The 17275-nt window shown below is 37.1% G+C and overlaps 1 protein-coding gene across 6 annotated transcripts in view; it reads left to right on the top strand.

Annotated features, from left to right (window-relative positions):
- Nucleotides 1-17275, top strand: part of TRPC6 (transient receptor potential cation channel subfamily C member 6) — a 116157-nt gene that overhangs the window by 72929 nt on the left and 25953 nt on the right. For 5 of the 6 annotated variants that reach the window (XM_067750798.1, XM_067750802.1, XM_067750801.1 and 2 more), the window contains 2 exons: nucleotides 12117-12302; nucleotides 14193-14357. In XM_067750798.1, the coding sequence (XP_067606899.1) occupies nucleotides 12117-12302; nucleotides 14193-14357 (351 nt within the window). The remainder of the gene's footprint in view (nucleotides 1-12116; nucleotides 12303-14192; nucleotides 14358-17275) is intronic. The other variant, XM_067750799.1, reaches the window with a different exon arrangement.

Here is a 17275-nt window from a genome sequence, read left to right as displayed (position 1 = left end):
GTGGCGCACGGACTTAGTTGCTCCGCAGCATGTGGGATCTTCCCGAGACAGGGCTTGAACCCATGTCCCCTGCATTGGCAGGCGGATTCTCAACCCTTGCGCCACCAGGGGAGTCCTATATTGAATTTTTATAAATAAGTTTTTGCTTTGGTAGCAAGAGACCTCAGCCACCTTAAACTTAAAACTTGGGCTAAACCTAATTTTGGCAACAAACACCAAATCGATTAAAAAAACACACACAGAATTTTGACTGTTTTTGATCCTGGTGAAGCAGAGCATAACTCCTGGTTTTTCTCCTTGACTCAAGACTAAGAATTATCATAAAGACAAGGAGATCAGTACCAGGGGTGCTTTTTCAGCAAATTCATTCTCCCAAATTCAGAACTTCCTTTTAGTATATCAATATGTACCTATGACTTATGTCTCTAAACCCTTTTTTGAATATATTTATATTTTAGGTTGTTTGTGGTAATAAAAAGGATTTCCTTTAATTACCCTAAAATTACCCCCTCTATACATCAGAGTTTGCCCTCTTCCCTGTCATTCTAGATAAGCAGCTTTTCTGAAGCTTTTCCAGATCCTTCATGTCTTCCTGCGGGGTGTGTATCTAAACAGGCACATGGCCCTCCAGATGCCTCTGCCACTGACTTTGAGGAAAGGGAAGACACTCTGCTGTGTCCATTTTTAAACTGTTGCTATGTTCTGGCGTTCAAAATGTTCAAAAATTCCTGGCATTTTTGAAAAAGAAATACCCTCTAAGAAACTGACTGAGTTGAAAAGCAGTTTTTGTTAGCAGAAAGGCAGTGTGACTGTTATCAGACCTTAGCAGGGTGACAAAGGTGTCACTTGCATGCTAAATAGCCTACAGAAGCACAGGGCAGGGATCCAGACCAAAGGGGAAGGAGGAAATGGACCATTGTTGAGCTTCATGAATCATTCTAAGTGATTTACACTCTAACTTTATTATATAGCAGCGTTTAAGTTCTCCATAATTAGGAGAAATTATCAAAAGGCCAGAAAATAAAGTAGCCTTTCAAGATCATACTTGTTAAGTAGCAGAGCAAAAATTCAAACACAGGTATGTTTTATACCCAGTCATGCTCCTTTCTTTATATGACACAACAAAAGTTTTGATTACCTGCTGTGTGCCGCCCACTGTGCTGGAAACTCAAAGGTGAGTAAGATACAGTCTTTGTTCTGAAGGATATTTGATTCTATTCAAGAGAGACAGATACATGAACAAATGCAGTTAAGTATATGAGTCTGTTTGTTCTTGTCTTTGAATTTCCGATCAGTTTAAATAGATGGGCAGGAAAAATCCATTCTGGCAAAATTTTAGATCTAAGGCAAGTCAACAGTTAGGGATGGAAGTTATGTGCAACAGTAACAGTAACAGAGACCTTAGCCCCTGAAGCACCTGTTTACCTTCATTGCTGCTCTTCAATCTTCCTGGCTTCAATGGGACCTGAGAATTTCTATGCGAAGGAAAGGATAAAACCTGTTTATCAAACACTCTATTAAGTTAAATAAGTATCCACTGCTGTGGCAACAATCTAAATAAAAGTCAGTAGCGTCTGACAAACCTAGGAAAATGTCTGTCTTCAATTCTTGTTTGAAAATGTATCTCATCTCTTTTTACTTTTTCTTTAGAGTAGTGTCTGATTACCTTTTATGTCCCTCACAACCCCACATATTAGGTGCTATAAAAATGCTTGTTAATCATCCTCACATCAGCTGTGACAGGGTTCAATGATCAATGTGCCATTGAGTGACAATTATTCTGAAAAGCCTTAGAGTTACTTATGGTCCCAAGAAGCAGGACTGGTTAACTCGATCACTAGATAGATAATGATACTCTGTACTTTCTTTACTCTTTAGGAACATAATCTCATTTTACCAAACTCCCATCTTAGTAAGACTGCTGTATCTATCACAGCACTAGTTGCTGATTGCTTGCTGAACATTTGTAGAATATTTGTTGAAAGAATGAATGAATGAATAATCATTTTATTTTCAGTACATTCAAGTGATACCCAATGTTGATGAAAATAATCTGTAAACAATCTACAATAGGAATAGAAAAGAGTTTTATTTGAGGACTATAGCCTGGAAGACAGCCTCTCAGATAACTCTGAGGAACTGATCTGAAAAAGCATGGTTTTCAGCACAGTTTTATATGTTGTCAGAACAAAGAACATTAAACAAGTCAGGGATATGTTCCTTCAAGGTTTGAAAAAAAAAAAAAAAAAAACAGATTAGCATGTACACAGCAAGTCAGTATGGCCTTGGCACCTGGAAAGGGAGTCTTATCATCGAAGGAGAACCAGCATTGGCCTCCCAGGAAGAGAGGCATTTAATCGTTACTTTTAACATGGATATTCTTTACTTCTGGTCAATGTGCCCTTTACTTAAAAATTAAAGCAGGTGTAAAATGTATGTTTGACAGGCCACAAACAGGCAATTTTAGCTGGCATAAAATTCAAGTTAACTCATGTATAAGCTAGAATGACTTACCCATACCTCAGTATGTGGAAATATCTTTTACCCCCAGGAATCCCATAATGGCTTTATTATTTTTTAGCACAATTTTGTGCCTAGGTACTGAGACTACTTGGATATTGTTTATGAAATGATGAAAACAGCAACAATAACAATTGCCATTGATTCATCCCAACCCTGGGCCTGGAAGTGGCATTTGTTATCTCATATAATCTTCACAGTAACCCTAGGAAGTAGGTACTTACATTACCCCTGTTTTACACATGAGAATTCTGAGGCTTTAAGGGATTAAGTAATTTGCCCAAAGTCATGCAGCTAGTAAGTGTTTGCACCTATTTTCAAATCCAGGTCTGCTCTTCTCCAAAACCCACAGGGTTGATTAGTGAGAATTAAGGCATGCATTTTCCCCCACCCTCTTGATTTCTATAAAGCAAATGTTATTCTATGTATAGATCCAGACATTAAAATTACACACCATAACATATCTTCTACTATGTAAAATCCAACTAAGATGACCCTTTGACAGGGTGCTTTTAACAGGGTATTTCATGTCTATTAATCTCTAAACTCTGTTCTATTAACCCACTATCAGTCATCTCTTTATAACTCAAAGGTTAATAGGCAAGCACCCACTTCTAATTTATTAATGTATGGTGTGGGTGTGTGAGCCAAAGGCCGAATTAAATCAACCGTCAGCTTCACTTTTTCAAAAAACCAAAATCACAGTGCTGTGTCTGGCTAATGAACTGCCAACATCTCATTTTAAGTGAGTTTACATTTCAATTTGAGAAAACTTAAAATATGAAAATATTTGTAAATGGATTCCCAAGGTAAAAAAAACATGCAATTCTAAAAGCAGTCTTATTCTTTATTTTATTTTTTAATTGTTGGTTTTTGTTTTGTTTTGTTTTTGCTTGGAATATGTCTTGAGAATTAGCAGTGAATTGGAAACAATTTTTTAAGTCAAGATATGAAACAGCACAGAGCTCCTGTCCTTTACTTTTTCAGTCCATGTGGTTTCTACTAAAAATGTTACTCTACACTTGAAGGGTCATACCCTCCTTTGAAATATCTAATTTCACCTGAGCTTTTTTGGAATTCGAGAGAGTACTGGTTTTGAGTCTTACATTTTTATCTCCAAAAGGACTAAAGATACATCTAGAATTGAGCACTATAAACAAGAAAGCCTAGATGCATTAAACTCCATAGGTACTTACAAATGTCAAGAAATGGCCTGTTTTCAGATCTTGCCTTTGATGATATAAATAAAATAATTATGTTTTATCAAATGCTTGCTATGTGCTTTGCAATGTGTGATTTCTTTAACAATTACTCTCACTAAACCTTAGTTTTCTCATCTGTAAAATGAAAATAATAGTAGCACCTACCTCATAGAGTGATTTGAAGCTACCTAAGATCACATGGCTAAAAAACAGAAGAGCTGGGATTCGATTACAGGTATATCTAACCTTAAAAGCCCAAGCTCCTAACCACTATAATATGGAATAGTGGGCATGGACAGCATATGTATGGATGCTTCCACACCTCAAAGTTCTTCCCCATGACCTTAATTGACTATTTCATGACAGGGGTAGAGCTGTTTCCTTGTGACCTTATTTATACTATCTGACCAGATACCTGTTTAGAAGTAGTTTGAGCCATTCTCAGTTAAGACAGAATTTGTTTTATTAATTTTCTTTTATAGAATCTGTTTGAACCTACAGTTAGCAAAGTGAAACTTGGCATGATTTACGGGGAGGAGCCCAGGAAGGTGCTTTGCAAATACCCAAGTTGAAGCTGTTTTCCATTTAGCCGCTCCGCAAATATTACCTATTGATTCACATCCAGAGCCTCTCATATTTCTCCAACATCTTTCTCTCTTGATCCCTGCAAGGAATCTTTTTTTTTTAACATCTTTATTGGAGTATAATTGCTTTACAATGTTGTGTTAGTTTCTGCTGTACAACAAAGTAAATCAGCTATATGTATACATATATCCCCATATCCTCTCCTGCTGGAGACTCCCTACCACCCTCCCTATCCCATCACTCTAGGTCGTCACAAAACACCGAGCTGATCTCCCTGTGCTAAGCAGCAGCTTACCCTGAACCGTCCATTTTACATTTGGTAGTGTATATATGTCAATACTACTCTCTCACTTCATCCCAGCTTCCCCTTCCCCCTGACCGTGTTCTCAACTCTGTTCTCTACGTCTGTGTCTTTATTCCTGCCCTGCCACTGGTTTCATCAGTACCGTTTTTTTTAAGATTCCATATATACGCATTAACATATGGTATTTGTTTTTCTTTTTCTGACTTACTTCACTCTGTATGACAGACTCTAGGTCCATCCACCTCATTACAAATAACTCAATTTCTTTTCTTTTTATGGCTGAGTAATATTCCATTGTATATATGTGCCACATCTTCTTTATCCATTCATTTGTCAATGGACACTTAGGTTGCTTCCATGTCCTGGCTATTGTAAATAGTGCTGCAATGAACATTGTAGTACATGACACTTTTTGAATTATGGTTTTCTCAGGGTATATGCCCAGTAGTGGGATTGCTGGGTCATATGTTAGTTCTATTTTTAGTTTCTTAAGGAACCTCCATACGGTTCCCATAGTGGCTGTATCAATTTACATTCCCACAAACAGTGCAAGAGGGTTCCCTTTTCTCCACACCCTCTCCAGCATTTATTGTTTCCAGATATTTTGATGATGGCCATTCTGACTGGTATGAGGTGATACCTCATTGTAGTTTTGATTTGCATTTCTCTAATGATTAGTGATGTTGAGCATCATTTCATGCGTTTGTTGTCCATCTGTATGTCTTCTTTGGAGAAATGTCTATTTAGGTTTTCTGCCTATTTTTGGATTGGGTTGTGTGTTTTTTTGATATTGAACTGCATGAGCTGCTTGTATATTTTGAAGATTAATCCTTTGTCAGTTACTTCATTTGAAAGTATTTTCTCACATTCTGAGGGTTGTCTTTTCATCTTGTTTATGGTTTCCTTTGCTGTGCAATAGCTTTTAAGTTTCATTAGGTCCCATTTGTTTATTTTTGGTTTTATTTCCATTACTCTAGGAAGTGCATCAAACAGGATCTTGCTGTGATTTATGTCATAGAGTGTTATGCCTATATTTTTCTCTAAGAGTTTTATAGTGTCTTGCCTTACATTTAGGTCTTTAATCCATTTTGAGTTTATTTTTGTGTATGGTGTTAGGAAGTGTTCTAATTTCATTCTTTTACATGTAGCTGTCCAGTTTTCCCAGCATCACTTATTGAAGAGGCTGTCTTTTCTCCATTGTTTATTCTTGCCTCCTTTGTCAAAGATAAGGTGACCATAGGTGCATGGGTTTATTTATGAGCTTTCTATCCTGTTCCATTGATCTATATTTCTGTTTTGGTGACAGTACCATAATGTCTTGATTACTGTAGCTTTGTAGTATAGTCTGAAGTCAGGGAGCCTGATTCCTCCAGCTCCATTTTTCTTTCTCAAGATTGCTTTGGCTCTTCAGGGTCTTTTCTGTTTCCATACAAATTGTAAAATTTCTTGTTGTAGTTCTATGAAAAATGCCATTGGTAGTTTGATAGGGATTGTATTGAATTTGTTGATTGCTTCGGGTAGTATAGTCATTTTCACAATGTTGATTCTTCCAATCCAAGAACATGGTATATCTCTCCATCTGTTTGTATCATCTTTGATTTCTTTCATCAGTGTCTTATAGTTTTCTGCATACAGGTCTTTTGCCTCCTTAGGTAGGTTTATTCCTAGGTATTTTAATTTTTTTGTTGTTGCAATGGTAAATGGGAGTGTTTCCTTAATTTCTCTTTCTGATTTTTTTGTTTTTAGTGTATAGGTATGCAAGAGATTTCTGTGCATTAATTTTGTATCCTGCTACTTTAACAAATTCATTGATTAGCTCTAGTAGTTTTCTGATAGCATCTTCAGGATTCTCTATGTATAGTATCATGTCATCTGCAAACAGTGACAGTTTTACTTCTTTTCTGATTTGGATTCCTTTTATTTCTTTTTCTTCTCTGATTGCTGTGTCTAAAGCTTCCAAAACTATGTTGAATAATAGCGGTGATAGTGGGCACCCTTGTCTTGTTCCTGATCTTAGTGGAAATGGTTTCAGTTTTTCACCATTGAGAATGATGTTGGCTGTGGGTTTAATGTGTCATTTAAAACTTGTGTTTCCTTGGGCTTCCCTGGTGGCGCAGTGGTTGAGAGTCCACCTGCTGATGCAGGAGACATGGGTTTGTGCCCCAGTCTGGGAAGATCTCACATGCCGCGGAGCGGCTGCGCCCGTGAGCCATGGCCGCTGGGCCTGCGCGTCCGGAGCCTGTACTCCGCAATGGGAGAGGCCACAACAGTGAGAGGCCCGCGTACAGCAAAAAGAAAAACAAAACAAAATAAAAAAAACTTGTGTTTCCTTATTTATTTTCATTTGGGTTGATCTGTCTGTTGGTGTAAGTGGGATGTTAAATCCACTACTATTATTGTCTTACTGTTGATTTCCCCTTTTGGTTGTATTGATTTCCCCTTTTATGGTTGTTAGCATTTCCCTTATGTATTGAGGTGCTCCTATGTTGGATGCATAAATATTTACAATTGTTATATCTTCTTCTTGGATTGATCTCTTGATCATTATGTAGTGTCCTTCCCTGTCTCTTAAAATAGTCTTTATTTTAGAGTCAGTTTTTCTGATATGAATCTTGCTACTCCAACTTTCTTTTGATTTCCATTTGCATGGAATATCTTTTTCCATCCCCTCACTTTCAGTCTGTATGTGTCCCTAGATCTGAAGTGGGTCTCTTGTAGACCGCATATATGCAGGTCTTGTTTTTGTATCCAAAACACAGTCAGTCTGTGTCTTTTGGTTGGAGCATTTAATTCATTTACATTTAAGGTAATATTTGATATGTATGTTTCTATTACCATTTTCTTAATTGTTTTGAGTTTGTTTTTATAGGTCTTTTTCTTGTCTTTTGTTTCCTTCCTAGAGAAGTTCTTTTAGCATTTGTTGTAAAGCTGGTTTGGTGGTGCTGAATTCTCTTAACTTTTGCTTGTCTGTGAAGCTTTTGATTTCTCTGTCAAATCTGAATGAGATCCTTGCTGGGTAGAGTAATTTTTGTTGTAGTTTTTTCCCCTTCATCACTTTAAATATATCTTGCCACTCCCTTCTGGCTTGCTGAGTTTCTACTGAAAGATCATCTGTTAACCTTATGGAGATTCCCTTGTATGTTATTTCTTGCTTTTCCCTTGCTGCTTTTAATATTTTTTCTTTGTGTTTAATTTTTGTTAGTTTGATCAATATGAGTCTTGACATGTTTCTCCTTGGGTTTATCCTGTATGAGACTCTCTGCACTTCCTGAACTTGATTGACTATTTCCTTTCCCATGTTAGGTAAGTTTTCAACTAAAATCTCTTCAAATATTTTCTCAGACCCTTTCTTTTTCTCTTTTTCTGGGATGCCTATAATTCGAATGTTGGTTCACTTAACATTGTCCCAGAAGTCTCTGAGACTGTCCTCCATTCTTTTCATTCCTTTTTCTTTATTCTGCTCTGTGGCAGTTATTTCCACCATTCTATCTTACAGCTCATTTATCCGTTCTCCTGCCTCAGTTATGCTATTGATTCTGTCTAGAGTATTTTTAATTTTAGCTATTGTGTTGTTCATTACTGTTTGTTTGCTCTTTAGTTCTTCTAGGTCCTTGTTAAACATTTCTTGTATTTTCTCTATTCTATTTCCAAGATCATCTTTACTATCATTACTCTGAGTTCTTTTTCAGATAGTTTGCCGATTTCTTCTTCATTTTTTTGATCTTGTGGGTTTTTATCTTGCTCCTTTGCCTGCAAGATATTTCTCTGTCTTCTCATTTTGTCTGATTTACAGTATTTGAGGTCTCCTTTCCGTAGGCTGCAGGTTCATAGTTCCTCTTCCTGCTTTTCTCTTCCCGCAGTGGAGAGGTTGGTCCAGTGGCTTGTGTAGGCTTCCTGATGGGAGGGACTGGTACCTGTGTTCTGGTGGGTGGAGCTGAGTCTTTCCCTCTGCTGAGCAGGGCTATGTCAGGTGGTGTGTTTTGGGGTGTCTGTGACCTTAGTATGACTTTAGGTAGTCTGTGTGCTGTTGGGTGGGTTTGTGTTCCTGTCTTTTTTGTTGTTTTGTATGAAGCATACAGTGCTGGGAACTGCTGGCATTTGGGTGGAACAGGGTCTTCGATTCAGATAGAGGCCTCCGTGAGAGCTCTTGGCGATTAATCTTCCCTGGGGCCAGGAATTCTCTAGTGGTCCAGCTTCCTGGACTCACTGCTCCCACCCCAAAGCCTCAGACCCAACTTCCAGTCGAGGAACCAAGACCCTGCAAGTCACTCATTCCCACAATAAAGGGGATTTAAAAAAAGAAAGACTACCAAAACCCCAGACAAATGGTAAAAAGTAAAATCAAACAAAAACAGAAGCAAGGAAACACACACACATACAAAAGAAATAAAAATAGAACCAAATAAAACAAAAAGCAAAGAACAACCAGACAAATAGAGGAACTCAAAGGCGAAATCAAACAATTAGGATCAAAACTAACAAAACCACAAAACCAAAGCAGTGTGCCAACTGAAGAATAAAGTAAGGAAACAGAACCGATAAAAAGGATTAAAAAATAATAATAAAATAAAAATGGAAAAAACACAAGACAACAGAAAAGCAAAGTAGAAATGGAAATATTTTTAAAATAAATAATATATTAAGGAAAAAGAAGAAGAATAAAAATAAGGGAAAAGAACACAGAACAACAGAAAAGCAAAGTAAAAATAGAAATATATATTTAAGAAAGTTATAAAACATGAAGATCCCAAAAGACTAAATTAAAAAAAAAAACTAAAACAATAACAACAACAAACAAAAAAAGAAAAAAAAAGAAACAAACAAAAAAGCCAGAACCAACAACAGAATGAATGAAAACATGATAAAATTCTTAGTAATAATTCTGTTTCCCTGGGGTCTCCACTGTAAGTGTCGTTGCACATGCAGTAAGACACAGCCCACCTCTGCCTCTCCAAGAGGCCCTCCTCTGCCTCTGGGCTGGTCTCTGGAACTGCTGTGGGCCCTGTGGGAACCACTCAGACTCTGATTGGGCCCAATTCCTCAGTGTGCTTGCCCCCAAAGTCCACAGCTGCCAGAGCTAGACTGTTTTCATTTGTGGGAACACTCATTGTCTACTCAGATATTCCATAGACACAGGGTCTACCTAGCTGATCACGGGGATTTAATCTGCAGCTTGAACAGCTGATGGAAAGATTTTTGATCTTCTTCCTTAGTCACCCTGTTCCTGAGGTTCAGCTTTGGTTTTATCCCCACCTCTCCCTGTGGTCCACCCACAGGAGTCTGGTCCTGAGGCTGCCTTGGAGCTCTTGGGTCTGCCCCTGTGAGGACGGGATGCAGAGGTGGTATGGCTGCTTGGATCACAGGACCCCTGGTGGCACCAAATGCACAGGGAAGCTGGTGGCCACGGGCACAAGAGATATGGCCCAGTGAGGGCCTTTTCTGGTGCTCAGCATAAGGCGTGTGAGGGCCAGCCCTGAGAAGGCTTCTTTTATTGGTGCCAGTGTGTGGGGAGAGAGAGGTTACAGTAGCGGCTCCTCCCCCTGCAATAGCGCCCTGTTTCCATGGCAGTCCAGTCTTCCTCCATAGGCATTCCCTGCTGCGGATTTCCTCCCTCCCGTCCCCTCAGTTTGTCTCCCCACAGCCAACAGCAGTTCTCGCTCCAGGTCTATTCTCCAATCCCCACAATCCAGCTCCCAGCCCCCTTGAACACCTGTGAACACACATCCCAGTCTGGGGCACATAGGGCTGTGGTACAGACCACCTGTATATTTCTCACTGTGTCCCATCTGCTGTAGATCGGCCGCTTCACCCTCTTCTGACAGCCTCAAATGCTTTTCCCTTCTGTCCCAATTGATTTCCCTGTTGGAGTGGGGGTTTCCCTGAATTCGGGAATCTCTCCTCTGCTTCAGCTCCCTTGCCCCGAGGTGCATGTCCCATCCCACTTCCTCTCCTCCTCCTTCTCCCTCCTTTTTTTCATCCTACCCAGTTATTCAGGGATCTTTATAGTCCCTTCTGGTGTTGAAGGTTTTCTGCTAGTTTTCAGCTGGTATTCTGTGAGAATTGTTGCATCTATAGGTGTATTCCTGATGCATCGTGGGGAGAGATGAACTGCATGTCCTCCTACTCCTCTGCTATCTTAACTCCCCCTGCAAGGAATCTTTTTATCCTACAACACAATGGTGGCTTCAAGATGGAGGAGACAACCAATTCTGAACCTACAAAGCTGGCTTTAAGAGTAAACTCTGCCATGGAGGCAGTGACCTCAAGGGACCTTAGTTTTGTTTTGTTTTGTTTTTCGGTACGCGGGCCTCTCACTGTTGTGGCCTCTCCTGTTGTGGAGCACAGGCTCCGGACACGCAGGCTCAGCGACCATGGCTCATGGGCCCAGCCACTCCGTGACATGTGGGATCCTCACGGACCGGGGCATGAACCCGTGTCCCCTGCATGGGCAGGCGGACTCTCAACCACTGCGCCACCAGGGAAGCCTGGGACCTTAGTTTTTTGATGTGCAAAATGGGACTAGTATTTCCCTGGCTTGCCTCCCAGTTCTTCATAGATCAAAATAGAGAAGCATTCTACAAAAAGACAAAGTGGCATAATTCTTACAGGCAAAGGGTTTAGAGCAAAACAGGGTTACATTTAAAGCCTCATTTTGATACTTGGTGGCTGCATGATCTTGAACATATTATTTAACCTAAGGAATCAAGGCAACTGTGAAGATTAAATGATATGATCCACTTGGAATGCAACAAGTTCTAACTAATAGGTTTTCTTTATTAACATTGGGTTATAAATGGCCTTATTTCAATGTAAGAGAATAAAGAGGAAGGAAATATCAAAGACCTGAATGAATGCATGGTGTATGTAAGTTCAAAATGAGTTTTTGGTGTTTAAATATGATCTGTACTCTCTAAATCCTCCCAAAATACCATTAGTTCATCAGCAGTAAATTACAGTGAAAGCATTTTCATTAAATTTCCTTTTCTCCAAAGAAGAATCTCAATTTGCAGACTTTATATTAGATCTTGTCTTTTGACCCTGTGTTTGGTACATAAAATTCCTCGGTAACAATTTAGTAAATAGATAAGTGATATATGTTTGCTTTTGTCTAGCAAATATATATTATATGCCTAGCTGATGAAGTTATGAACATAAGAGATATAGGTACGCAACATAGTATGAGCATGCTGTGGGAAATGTTGCTTACTTTATATTTCTCCTGAATCAGTAGATGAGTTTGGCACAGTGCAGTACTTTTTGATAACTTTGGTTATGTTTTAGACAAATTTCCTCTTTCAGAATATAAAGAAAATCTTTATTGTGCTAAGATATTTCAGAGATCACTCAGCAGAACAGCAATTGAAGATGTTAAAAGAATAGTAAACCTAAAAATAGAGTTTTTTTTCCTCTACAGACCATCAAATCACTGATAAATTCTGCAGCATAACATAGTAAAATTTGCTACTTCTACATTATTGTTTTTTGCTTTGCTTTGTCTTTCCTAGAATGACTACAAAAAACTGTCAATGCAGTGCAAAGATTTTGTTGTTGGACTCCTCGATCTGTGCAGAAATACCGAAGAAGTAGAGGCCATTCTGAATGGGGATGTTGAAATACACCACAGTGGTGGAGATCACGGTCGTCCAAATCTCAGCCGTTTAAAACTTGCCATTAAATATGACGTAAAAAAAGTAAGGTCAGGCCTGAAGCCCCTTTTACATTATTTCAGTTTTTATTGGTGCTAAATCAGGGTGAAGGGTTGGCATAATTAGATTGAGCTGGTTTTTTCTAATTAATTGCACTAGGTAGGTTCTCTAACAATTCTAAGTGCCTGGTTGTGAGGCATTTAACCTACACTAATGCCAGTCTTTAAAACCTAGACTTGTTTATGCAGTGATTGACACTTTCTTTTACTTAACTAATGATACAAAAATGACTTTGTGTGTTCAAACTACAAGGCATTTGTTATAGGATAGGAACATCATTATTTAAGACCCAACTCGGTTTTCCCATTTGTTAATATATTCCAATTCCAGACCAATGACTTCTATTCCTTCTTTAGAGCATTTGAATCTCCTTCATCTTTATTTGTGGAGTATTTTTATTTCTGTCTTCATGTGGTGCCCCCTATCCTTGACTGCTTTCTTAGGTTATGTAAGATATCTTTAAAAAAACAGTTTTTAAAGGTAGGTTTTCTAATAAAAGTAACACAGACTTATGGTAAGCTTTCAAACAATATAGACATTCCATCTTTCTATCTTCTCAATTCTTAACGGAGAGTGGTTAATCAATATTATATTTCGCTCCATAAATTTATACCTTGGACATCTTCACATATCAGTAAATAAACATCCACTTAATCTTTTCAAAGGCTGCATATCGTTATGTTTATTTATATTGTTATGTTCATTTAGTCAGTTTACTATTTAAGGATGTTTATTATTTTCTTTATTTTTTTTGTTATTTCAAAACATTTGCTAAATTTCCCTTCAAAAAATGTACACCAGTTTACACATGTCAACAGTATGTGAGAGGGATTATTTCTTCCACTCATAATGGGTATTATTATTTTTTTATTTTTTAAAAATAGATCTTTATTGGAGTATAATTACTTCACAATACTGTGTTAGTTTCTGTTGCACAACAAAGCGAATCAGCCATATGCATACACATGTCCCCATATCCCCTCCCCCTTGAGCCTCCCTCCCATCCTCCCTATCCCACCCCTCTAGGTCATCGCAAAGCACCGAGCCGATCCCCCTGTGCTACATAATGGGTATTATTAAACCTTACCATTCTGAGAAGACAAACATTGTATCTTGATTTAATTATCTTCCAGGTTAACCATCCTTAAGAAACATTTTTAGTTCCTTTATATAACCTGTCCTTTGTCTAATTTTTAATATTCTTTACCAATTGTTATTTTGAGTTGTTGCTTTTTGTATATTAAATAATGCAGCTCTCTGTCATATGTAGGGTTCATTTGTAAGCAATAAATATGTAAGAATAAAAAATTCTGAAAAATTAAGAGTTAAATTTAATTATAAAGTTTTCTTAATTGAAAGAGTTTATGGTGCAGGAATAAAAAGAAATATCAGTAGAATAGAATAGGCAGTCCAGAAAAAGACCCATATGCAAATGGGAGCCTAGTATAAAATAAGTTTAGCATTTTAGGTCAGTGCAGAAAAGGTCATATACTTTAAAAAAAAAGTATTTAGACATCTGATCTAGCAGGATCTTTATATCACTCCTTCTAGATGGAAAAAACATATAATCATAAAAGTCCTTTTGTAAAATATTGATGAATCATTTTCCAATATTAAATTTCCAAAATTTGTTTGTGCTTTGAAAGAAAACCCATTAGTCATAAAGCAAAAGTTGGAATCTTTGAATTTATGTAATACATATTAGAACCCCCTGCCATCTTGCTTAATACCTGCCCGTTGGATATTTTACATTTGTTCTTTAATTCTAACAATATTTTTCATGGGCAAGAACAGAACATAATATTAGAATGCAAGAAAAGAGTTTATGCTGAATCTTTAAGCAAGCTGTTAAATGTTTTGTCACTCCCCTGCTAGTTTGTAGCTCATCCAAACTGTCAACAGCAGCTTCTGTCCATATGGTATGAGAACCTTTCCGGTTTGCGGCAGCAGACCACGGCAGTCAAGTTTCTTGTGGTCCTCGCCGTTGCCATCGGACTGCCTTTCCTGGCTCTCATTTACTGGTTTGCTCCATGCAGCAAGGTATGTCTGTGAAGCCTGCACCTCTGTTATCTCCTAGTAGTGTATCTGGTTTATATATCAGAGCCAGTTAAGCAAAGAAAATTCTATTTCCCAAATAAAAATTTCAGGGAAGTCAGAGTTGGGTTTAAATAATCTTATTGTTTTTAATATTATAAAAATAACATATATTTGCTATAAGAAATAATGAAAGCAATGGAAAGAGAAAATTCACCTGTAATATTACCACTATTAATATGCGAAAGAAAAACTCAGTATATTTCCTATTTGTCTTCTCTCTAGTTACACCTATGCATATATTTTTACATTTTTGATGAGGTATGCATTGAGCAGATATCTCAAATAACACCCTAAAAGAACATGTTTTCTTTTGTTATTTCTCCTCTGGCAAACTTTGAGATGAAAGTTTTTGTTTTGTATTTATTTTAGCGAATATGACCAGATAAATCTTAATATAAATAAAAGGCAATTGTGTAAATATTACTATAATGCTTGTTTCAATGAAGACTATTTGTTTTAAGGACAGAATACATTGTAACCTGACAACAAAGATAGCCTGTTTTTTGGGGTTTTTTTGTTTTTGGCAAACTCTGACCAGGATTTGATGAAACTAATTTGTTCAGATGGACGTAGCCTTTCATTAGTGTGACAGAAGAAGTTTGGAAAATGTTGACCTGTCATTCTGTTAACAGGCATAGAGATTTGTCTGCCCTGCATTGCCAACAATCTTATTCTGCATGTTTTTGAAGCCACATTTCTGGAATTGTCAAAGTTTCAACTCTTAGAGTCAGACTGAAATAACTCTAAAGCTATGTGGCTGAAATGTCTGCTGGACCATCTATTTATGTGCCATGTCGATATGCCAGTTGAATCACTTGCTGTTGTTAAATCTGGGCATGACTCATTTTCAAATATTTGTAACATGTGGGTGCAAAGACATATATCACCATTACCTACATATTTTCTTCTTATTATTACTTAGTCATATATTTGGTGCTTTAACCTTACAGGAATGTTATTAAGTGGCTTATGGTAGGAAGCTGGTGCAAAGCCTTACATAGTGGGAACTTCATAATTACTTCCATTGATGATGATAGGAACTGCTGGAAACTTGGCATTTTCTCCTGAGGGTAAAATCTGTCGTTATAAATGTTTTTCCCTTAAATATATAAGGCCAAAAGTTGGCCTTATATATTTATAAATAAATTATAAAGGAGGAAAATAAAATGAAAATAGTGATATTTACTAGAATTAGAAATTTATAGCATGGATTTTTTTCTAGAAAGTTAAGATTTTTCTTTTCTTCCCTTTTTCATAGGAATGACAGATTCCACTTTGAAAAAAGAATTAATTCTCCTAACTAGAACATAAGCTACATCTATGTATGTAGTCTCTGTTCTGCTTCTACTTCAGAGATTTAACCTGAATTAAAAGTGGGGGGGGGGGAAGTGGGGGGGGTTCGGAATTATCCTTGTTATTACTCTGTGATCAGTTAAATTATAATCTCTCTTCTAAGGTGAATAATTGTGCCTCCCCATATCCAGTGAGTTCAAAAGCATAATGCCTTCCAGAGTGTTTGGTGTTTTGACAGACTAGTTTTGGCAGTCCTTAGAGTTGCACATTTCTTAAATTTTGATTGAATCCTAATTAACCTGATTTCCTTCACTATTTCTTCTTTCCTGGCCATGTTTCTTTCTGGTATGTTTTCCACCCTCGTTTATGAACCCTGAGGCAAATAATCAAATTAAAAGGACACTGTCAAGGACACTGTATTTTTTTTCATATGTAAAATCTATTTTACTGTTATTTAATGTTTGAAGCATGATGATAAAATCTATTTTACATTTTTCCCTTTGGTAATATATATAAATATTATTTACAGTTTAGAGAATTGATTTTTTTAAACAGGGGGGAGATTGCTCAAGCTATATTGATGCTTTTATTTAAAATATTATTTAAAATATTAAAAAATTCCAAAGCATCCATGAAAATTAAGCGAGATCAAATTGCAGGCATATGCACCTTGACAGAGTTCTTGTTTCTATTTAAAGTTTGGTTTTCTTTCCTCAAGTCTGCTCTTTTCTTCAAGAAATTCTTTTTGTCCTTACTTGTTCTCTTTTTCCACCATAACCCAAATGTGTTTTATACTCATTATAGTAAAAATAGGTCATGCTGTGATTTCAAATCATTTTGGCTTAAGCTATCTTCAACATTTTCTGCTACTATTGGTATTTGGTAGTTATTTGATCATCAGTAAATACTTAAAAAGAGTATGATATAATATTTAAAAGCAGGTATTTCTTTCAGTGCTTACTTTCAGTCATTTTTCCAGGTACATCAGTTTTTCACCTTGTTCAATTTTTCTTTACAGTTATTTTTTAGAAATCTGTTTACGTCACAGAATATATAGATGACAAATTTTACTAAAATGAATAACTCATTTCAGTTCCTAAAGTCCATTGAGTGGTACCAGAATCTCCTTTAGTTTAAAGAGAAACACAACTCTCAGTGATTTGTAATAAGAAATAGAAGATAGGATTATCCAAACACACCACTTTAGTTTCCTGTCAACCATCTTTTTGTTTATGTGTTTGTTTTTTTAAATTTTATTTATGTATTATTATTTTTTAAACATCTTTATTGGTATATAATTGCTTTACAATGGTGTGTTAGTTTCTGCTTTATAACAAAGTGAATCAGCTATACATATATTCCCATATATCCTCCCTCTTGTGTCTCCCTCCCACCCTCCCTATCCCACCCCTCTAGGTGGTCACAAAGCACCGAGCTGATCTCCCTGTGCTATGCGGCTGCTTCCCACTAGCTATGTATTTTACGTTTGGTAGTATATATTTACTAAGCAACAAAAGTACCTGGTTTGATTCTCTTCTCTCCCTTCCGAATAAAATAAAGGAGTCATA

The sequence above is a fragment of the Pseudorca crassidens genome, chromosome 9 (assembly GCF_039906515.1).
Source record: "Pseudorca crassidens isolate mPseCra1 chromosome 9, mPseCra1.hap1, whole genome shotgun sequence".
Lineage (NCBI taxonomy): Eukaryota > Metazoa > Chordata > Mammalia > Artiodactyla > Delphinidae > Pseudorca > Pseudorca crassidens.
This window is presented reverse-complemented; position numbering and strand designations above follow the sequence as displayed.